Source organism: Hippocampus comes, unplaced genomic scaffold (assembly GCF_001891065.2).
Source record: "Hippocampus comes isolate QL1 unplaced genomic scaffold, H_comes_QL1_v1.1 scaffold680, whole genome shotgun sequence".
Taxonomy (NCBI): Eukaryota; Metazoa; Chordata; class Actinopteri; order Syngnathiformes; family Syngnathidae; genus Hippocampus; species Hippocampus comes.
The window spans coordinates 2,002-10,050 of record NW_017805018.1 but is presented as its reverse complement, the minus strand read 5'-3'; the positions used below and the strand labels follow the sequence as shown (position 1 = coordinate 10,050).

Sequence of the window (8,049 nt, the reverse complement as noted above, 5' to 3'; positions counted from 1 at the left end):
ATGTCCATTCCTGAAATGGAAAGTGTCCACTGAAGCACTTGATGATGCTGGATGGGCTCTTCTCATTTTTATGACAGGGGGTCTAATCAGTGTGTTGAGCACTGTACCAAAGGAAGAGTCCAGTGAGGGTACGATATGACGGGCCGATTATTGTTCTGTAAGGCTTTGCTCAGACGGTGGGGACCCCTGCGGCCCCCTCTTCACTTCCCGGTAGGTGCTGCTGGGACAGGATATGTCTGAGAGTGTCCAGCTCCTGTGAGAGCTGCCCGATCTTCATTTGCAGCTTCTGGTTCTCCTCCTGCAGCTGCAGGGCCCTCTGCTGTGTCATCAGGATCCTCCTACGGGCCTTGTCTCGACTCTTCCGCACCGCGATGTTGTTCCTCTCGCGTCGCAGCCGGTACTCTGCGCTGTCCTTGCTGATGCTCCTCTTGGCCACCGGGGCACGCATGGTTGGCAAGATGAAAGGAGGAGAGAACTCCTGAGGATGAAAGTTGGGAAATTTTACACATCACATACTGTACAACCGGCACCCCGTCGCTTGTCTCTCACCTGCAAATTGCTGCCATGGTTGTGGTGGGGGTTCCCGGAACTTGTGGTGCTGCTGAGACAAGAGGACGTGTACGGCAGGTACGACAGTCCCATCATCTGCTCGTCCATTCTGTCCTCACTGCTGCCCCTCAATCCCTGAGACTGGCTGTATGTTATCATGTCCATTGAAACCAAATTGGATGACCCGGCAGGGCTTGAAGACGTTGGGTTGAGTGTCACATGGGCCTGATTCGGGTATGGATTCATCCACTCCTGGATGACAGAGGACACCCTGGATTCACACATCTGCTGGGTTTCAATGTCATAATGTCAATTATTTAAAAAAAACATCAAATGTTTGGATGCAGAAGAAAAAGAATGAACATGAAAAGAAACACTCTGTGTCTGCTTTATGCAATTATGTCCCGGAGTTGTAACCTCTGAAAACTAAATATGTTAGTGAAGCTTACAAGATGTATTGCATATTAACATCTTTCTTGATGAAAAAGGAAAAAAACAAATTAAACTGTGCAGTATATCGAATCGAACTGTCACAGCCCTGAACAAAAGTGCCATAGCAGTAAAAGATGCAAATAGGCTGAAAAACATATCATAACAACCACAAGAATTTTTTTTTTCAATTGAGATTTAATTTAGTGAAGAAACATGAAATACCATTGCGTAATTTCTGTAATTCCATTGGTCATAGGACTTTATTACTACCCCTTAATCGGGGAAAATGATTTTTCCCTTCAAAAAAAAAAGAAAAAGAAATGTAGGCTATTATTCCCAACACTACACTGTCCAGACAATTAAATGCAGCAATGACATGTAATGCAAGAGCTGTTTCAACAATTATTTCTCCTTTTCAACTGACACCATCAGAAATGCAATCAAGAATCAATTATATTAGTAGCCATTTGCAGTATTTTTAAACTTGACTTCAACCCACTGAGAACCGTTTCGACCATTCTCCCGCACTACGCTCACTAAATAAGGTCGATTTTTGCTGTTACGCATTCAATAGCTGTATGCTGCTGCATGTTTTTTTTTGTTGAAATATTAAGTGCATACAATTCCCCAAACAAGTGATGACCAGACTTACCATGACTAGTTTCTCCTCAGACACTCAGATAATGTTGGCAGGTTATCATACAGGTTGACAGTTTGATGGTAAATGGTCTGAGGGGAGGGGAAAAAAAGCTTGATTCCCCAAATATCCACCCCCACACCAACCTCCTCCCCCACCTTAACCCGACCACAGTTCTCTCTCACTCTTGCTCACACCCACTCTCTCATCCTCTAACACACACATACACACATGCACACACAATTATGAATTAAAATGTCCCCATAATATTTACCCACGTATGATGTCAATATGAGTGGCACAGTAGGCAAGTGGTTAGCACGCCCACCTCACAGTGCAGAGGTGTTGGGTTCGATTCCGGCTCCGGAATTCCTGTGCAGAGTTTGCATGTTCTTCCCCTGCCTGCGTGGCTTTTCTCCGGGTACGGGGGTTTCCTCCCACACTCCAACAACATGCATGGCGGGCTAATGGAACACTCTAAATTGTCCTCAAATGTGAATGTCAGCGCAAAAGGCTGTTCTTATTTGTGTGCCCTGCAATTGGCTGGCAACTAGTTCAGGTTGTACGCCGCCGACTGCCGGAAGACAACTGGAATAGGCTCCAGCACGCCCTGCAAACCTTGTGAGGATAAGCGGATCAGAAAGTGGATGGTTGGATGGATGTATGATTTCAATAATGTTTCACATGTGTCAACATCCGTCAACATGTGTACACTGATGATAAGTGATATTTGCTATTGATACCTATACACCCATTTCCAATGAATTCGGGACGTTGTGTTAAACACAAATACAAATGCAATACAGTGATTTGCAAATTATGTCCAACCTATATTTAATTGAATACACTACTTTATTGGACTTTGAATGTTATTGTTTTTGGCAAATAATCATTAACTTTTAATTTTATGGTAGTTTATGGTCTTGTGTTTGTCGTGTACAGTATTCTATTTAATAAAGGTCGATCATAATTTGCAAATCATTGTACTGTATTGTGTTTTTATGTTTAACACAATGCTGCAAGTTCAATTTGGTTTGGTTTCGATTAACATATATATACAGGTAGGTGGTCACTGATAATAAGTTAAATGTAATAGCTGTTTGGGTAAACTTGCCATTGTAATGTACTTGTTAGATGCTAAAAAAAATGAGTACCGGTACGTAATTATTTGACGGTTTTTCCCTGTGTGACATGGAATATCACCAGAAGACTTTTGTCCCACTGCGCTTCCGTATTTCTACTAGTCTAAAATGGCTTCTGCCGTCGACAACGTGAGTAAACGTGTCCTCGTTGCTTTTTACTTTAAGTTGTTATTTGTCTTATTATTGTTGTTGTATTAGGTGTTATATTCCCAACTGTGGCGTGGCCGATGAAATTGTTGCGTAAAATCTAGGCTTGTGTGAAAGTATAATTGTTTTGTCATAAAGACGTTAGCTCCATAATCATTTGCCCACGTTCACCATTTGGACGTTTTGACCCTTGCTTTCCTTTTAAAACATAACCATTTAATTTTCTTGCAGGATTTGATCGACAGTGATTTGCCCAAAGCTGTTAACCTGCTGAATAGTCTCGCAGAGCAGGTAAATTTGTCGTGTGTTACGTTATTTTAAGATAGAAAAAACGTATCAGTATAAATGCATGCTTTAGCATATCAGCAAATGAAGAATTCGTAACATATTTGATTGCGTATTCTTTTTATGTGTCATGCACACAATGTCAAGTAATGCCATTTACTTAATATGATGCATTAATATGATCGCAACTTTCTTGTAGGTGTCAGCAGTTACCAGTCATGTTCAAGACCTGATCACCAAAGTTAAAGACGGTGTATTTAAGACAACAAAGGTGAGTGCAGAATGGGAAATAAAATTTTGTCCTCACAATGCTTTACATACATAAAACTGCAGGTTTAAGTACATTTTACTTCGTGATTTACCAAGGGCTGAATGCTGTACCCAAAGCCAAATGCTGGACAAACAACCCCTGTTTATGCCGCAGCCGCATCTAATCCAGTAAACCACAGATGTCAAACTCAAGGCCCGTGGGCCAGAACTGGCATGTCAACTTGCTAAAATCTCTACCAAAATTTAAAATTCTCATATGTAATCAAAAGGAGACACATTGTCATTTTCTTGTTACCAAACCCCTCATTACAGTAACTTAAACAACAGTTGAATAAACCGTTATTGACTTTTTTTATAACTTAAAAATCTGTGATACGGCTGCGCTACTTAAACAACAGTTGAATAAACCGTTATTATTGACTTTTTTTAAAACTTAAAAATCTGTGATACGGCTGCGCCATAAGCAATGAACCACGTTGTAGTGAGGGTTCACTTGTGTTAAAATACATTTCACTTGCGCCGTCCCTATTAGCCATTGTGTGTCCTCTCCTTCCCTGAGGCAGGGTTTGTCATTTCTGGACCTTCGTTATCACCTGCTACTCTTCTATCTTCAAGACCTCACTCACCTGATCAGCATCAAGACAGAAGGTGGAAAAATAAAGGAGAGCGAAGCCTTAACCCGAGTGGTAACGGTCAGGACGGTAAGACTTTTACTGCCACTAACTACACTGTAACTCTGTAATAGTAGGAGTTGTATTTGACCTATGGTTTTGTTTGTTTTAGGTCCTGGAAAAGATGCGACCTCTTGACCACAAACTCAAATACCAAATTGATAAACTGGTGCGCACAGCTGTCACTGGCAGTTTGGGTAAGGTGTCGTCAAAGTTGGAGACTGCATATGTTGAGTCATGTTCCAGTGAATGAAACGCTGCGTTTGTGTTTACAGCTGAAAACGACCCGCTGCAGCTTCGGCCTAACCCGGAGAATCTCATCAGCAAAGTGCGCTACCTGGCATTCACACTCAGAAAAGTTTCCACTGAAAATACCTGTATAGTTGTTCACCTGATATTAATTATTGAAACAGCTGAGTGAGTCTGAAGATGAAGACAACCAGGGATCGACGAAGAAAGTGGCCCCCTCCAGTGACAAGAAATACATTCCACCCAAGATTGCAGCTGTATACTATGGTAATGTTGATTATATTTAACAGTTTTATCCCTCCCACAACCTTGAAACCAGGACTGCTCAACCAGTTGATGGCGGTACGTTCATGTTTGATTCTCTCTTTCATCAACAACTGTTCCAAACAATTAAGATGTATGCGTGCACGTGCGGTCAAAAAAGGTTGGGCACCCCTGCGTTAAACATTCAAAAGTATGAAAACACACATTTCAAAATAATGTACTTTTTTATTTTCCGCGCCTGTTTGTTTCAGCCATGCCAGATACGGTGGATCCTGTTGAGAAAATGTGCCTTTACAGTACTGTGGAAAACTTGCGCGATCTCTCCTTACCCACTAGATGGCGACATGACAGAAGCAGACAAGAAGAAAGCTCAGGTGGAGCGCCAGCGGCGTGCTGCGCTGAGAAGCTCTGTGATTCAGGAGCTGAGGCAGCAGTACAGCGACGCCCCCGAGGAGATCCGGGAAAGGCGGGACTTTCAGAGTGAGAGAGAGAGCCGTGAGGAGCTACACAGGTGATTTTTTTTGGTCGGGATCCACTTTGTTTAATAGGATGTGAACGCTGATGCTCATCCCCCACCCCCCTGTCTAATAACGCAGGAAACATTTTGAGGAATCCATGATGGTTCGACTGAATGTGCCCAGCCGAGAGAAAAACACCATCAAGCGAAGAATTATGTCCATGTCTGGTCAGCTGGGTGGCATCACACACTTTGGTGACATCACAGCGCTGACGGGTGGTGAGGGTGGCCAGGTGAGCGGTGGTCCTTTCCTTGCAAAGTTTCCCTAACTTTTTGATTTGAAGACCCAAATTGGTTCTTTTTTGTGAGCAAAACTTGTAAAAATGTATTGCCATAGCATCAACAGGTGCATTTGAATAAATTGTGTGTATGTATACATGTATGCATTTATGTACAGTTCGTTTCTGGTCCTAACACTTTGTCCTTGCTGGCTACTTACAGGATGCTGATGACCCTCGGCCCCAGAAAAAGAAGAAGCAGATCATGAAAAAGAAAACTAAAAGGAAAGGTGAGGACATTTCAAATAGACCAGCCATTTAAAATTGATTTGCTATAATACATGATGCAAATCAGGCCACGTGTCAAGTCTTTCCCCTCCCTTTTTGAACTTTTTTTTTTTTTAATGGAGGAAATGCAAAAAGAGTGGATGTTAATTTTTCTTTTCTGATCTTTTTTTTTTTCCTCCACAGCCTTCAAGAAGCACAGATAGATCCGTGAAGTTGTCATCACTCAGATTTAACCATGTTTTGGAGAGAAAGATGTTTGGGGTTTTTTTGTTGCCATGTGGTTGATGAACAATAAATAACTGAAATATATGCGGGTCCTTTCTTCCTCCGTGCAAAAACGCAATACTGAGTCAAAGGAAACCTCTTACATTTCAAGTGCATCTTTGTCACTGAGTGGGAATGGAACCAAGGCTGACCACACCGCAGACGGGCAAGTGGACCACAACGCCATCAGTAACTCAATAACAGTTAGTGATCGGGAAAGTAAAGCTTCATGAAGATGATGGTCTTGGTTTAAGCCGAAAAAAAAAACATGTATAGTAAGGCGTTTTTAGCCCAAAAAAATGACCATGTATAGGAAAGCGTTTTTTGCTGAAAAAAACGACCATGTAGAGTAAGGCATTTTTAGCCACAAAAAAACGACCATGTACAGTAAGGCATTTTTAGCCACAAAAAAACGACCATGTACAGTAAGGCGTTTTTAGCCGAAAAAAACGACCATGTATAGTAAGGCGTTTTTAGCAGAAAAAAAACGACCGTGTATAGTAAGACGTTTTTTATCGGAAAAAAAAAACCACCATGTACAGTAAGGCGTTTTTTGCCAAAAAAAACGGCCATGTATGGTAAAGCGTTTTTAGCCGAAAAAACCGACCATGTATAGTAAGGCGTATTTAACCGAAAAAAACGACCATGTACAGTAAGGCGTTTTTTGCCAAAAAAAACGGCCATGTATGGTAAAGCGTTTTTAGCCGAAAAAACCGACCATGTATAGTAAGGCGTATTTAACCGAAAAAAACGACCATGTACAGTAAGGCGTTTTTTGCCAAAAAAAACGGCCATGTATGGTAAAGCGTTTTTAGCCGAAAAAACCGACCATGTATAGTAAGGCGTATTTAACCGAAAAAAACGACCATGTACAGTAAGGCGTTTTTTGCCAAAAAAAACGGCCATGTATGGTAAAGCGTTTTTAGCCGAAAAAACCGACCATGTATAGTAAGGCGTATTTAACCGAAAAAAACGACCATGTACAGTAAGGCGTTTTTTGCCAAAAAAAACGGCCATGTATGGTAAAGCGTTTTTAGCCGAAAAAACCGACCATGTATAGTAAGGCGTATTTAACCGAAAAAAACGACCATGTACAGTAAGGCGTTTTTTGCCAAAAAAAACGGCCATGTATGGTAAAGCGTTTTTAGCCGAAAAAACCGACCATGTATAGTAAGGCGTATTTAACCGAAAAAAACGACCATGTACAGTAAGGCGTTTTTTGCCAAAAAAAACGGCCATGTATGGTAAAGCGTTTTTAGCCGAAAAAACCGACCATGTATAGTAAGGCGGTTTTAGCCGAATAAAACGACCATGTATAGGAAGGCGTTTTTAACCAAAAAAACGACCATGTATAGTTAGGCATTTTCTATTGAAAAAAACGACCATGTATAGTAAGGCGTTTTTAGCCGAATAAAACGACCATGTATAGTGGGGCGTTTTTAGCCGAAAAAAACGACCATGTATAATAAGGCGTTTTTAGCCGAAAAAAACGACCATGAAAAGTAAGGCTTTTTTTTATCGAAAAAAACGACCATGAATAGTAAGGCGTTTTTACCTGAAAAAAACGACCATGTATAGGAAGGCGTTTTGAGCCGAAAAAAAACGACCATGTATAGTAAGGCGTTTTTAGCCGACAAAAACGACCATGTATAGTCAGGCGTTTTTTATCAAAAAAAACGAATATGTATAGTAAGGCGTTTTTAGCCGAAAAAAACGATGATGTATAAAGGCGTTTTTAGCCGAAAAAAAACGAACATGTATCGTAAGGCATTTTTGATCGAAAAAAACGACCATTTATCATAAGGCTTTTTTAACCGAAAAAAACGACAATGTATACAAAGACGTTTTTAGCCGAAAAAAACAACCATGTATAGTAAGGCGTTTTTAACCGAAAAAAACGACCATGTATAGGAAGGATTTTTTAGCCGAAAAAAACGACTATGTATAGTAAGGTGTTTTTAGCCGAAAAAAAAACGACCATGTATTGGAAGGCGTTTTTAGACGAAAAAATCGACCATGTATTGGAAGGCATTTTGAGCCGAAAAAACGACCATGTATTGTAAGGCATTTTTAATCGAAAAAAACGACCATGTATAGTAAGGCGTTTTTAGCCGAA

The 8,049-nt window shown here is 40.9% G+C and overlaps 2 protein-coding genes across 4 annotated transcripts; one reads left to right on the top strand and one right to left on the bottom strand.

The window, feature by feature from the left end:
- Nucleotides 1-1,746, bottom strand: cebp1 (CCAAT/enhancer binding protein (C/EBP) 1). 3 transcript variants are annotated; one of them, XM_019863419.1, is made up of 3 exons: nt 1,634-1,746; nt 550-837; nt 1-478 (listed from the first exon to the last, which is right to left on the bottom strand). In XM_019863419.1, exons 1-3 carry the CDS (start codon nt 1,634-1,636, stop codon nt 170-172), a joined length of 600 nt encoding a protein of 199 aa, XP_019718978.1. In that variant the 5' UTR covers nt 1,637-1,746; the 3' UTR covers nt 1-169. The 3 variants fall into 3 exon arrangements, with proteins under 3 accessions (XP_019718978.1, XP_019718979.1, XP_019718980.1); XM_019863420.1 differs by having other exon boundaries at nt 550-834; XM_019863421.1 differs by having other exon boundaries at nt 550-801; nt 1,634-1,742.
- Nucleotides 1,747-2,803: 1,057 nt separating this feature from the next.
- Nucleotides 2,804-5,976, top strand: ngdn (neuroguidin, EIF4E binding protein). The gene is made up of 11 exons (XM_019863412.1): nt 2,804-2,889; nt 3,139-3,198; nt 3,392-3,463; nt 4,026-4,163; nt 4,246-4,330; nt 4,409-4,461; nt 4,547-4,649; nt 4,983-5,157; nt 5,243-5,396; nt 5,605-5,671; nt 5,853-5,976. Exons 1-11 carry the CDS (start codon nt 2,869-2,871, stop codon nt 5,870-5,872), a joined length of 948 nt encoding a protein of 315 aa, XP_019718971.1. The 5' UTR covers nt 2,804-2,868; the 3' UTR covers nt 5,873-5,976.
- The last annotated feature ends 2,073 nt before the right edge of the window (nt 5,977-8,049 follow it).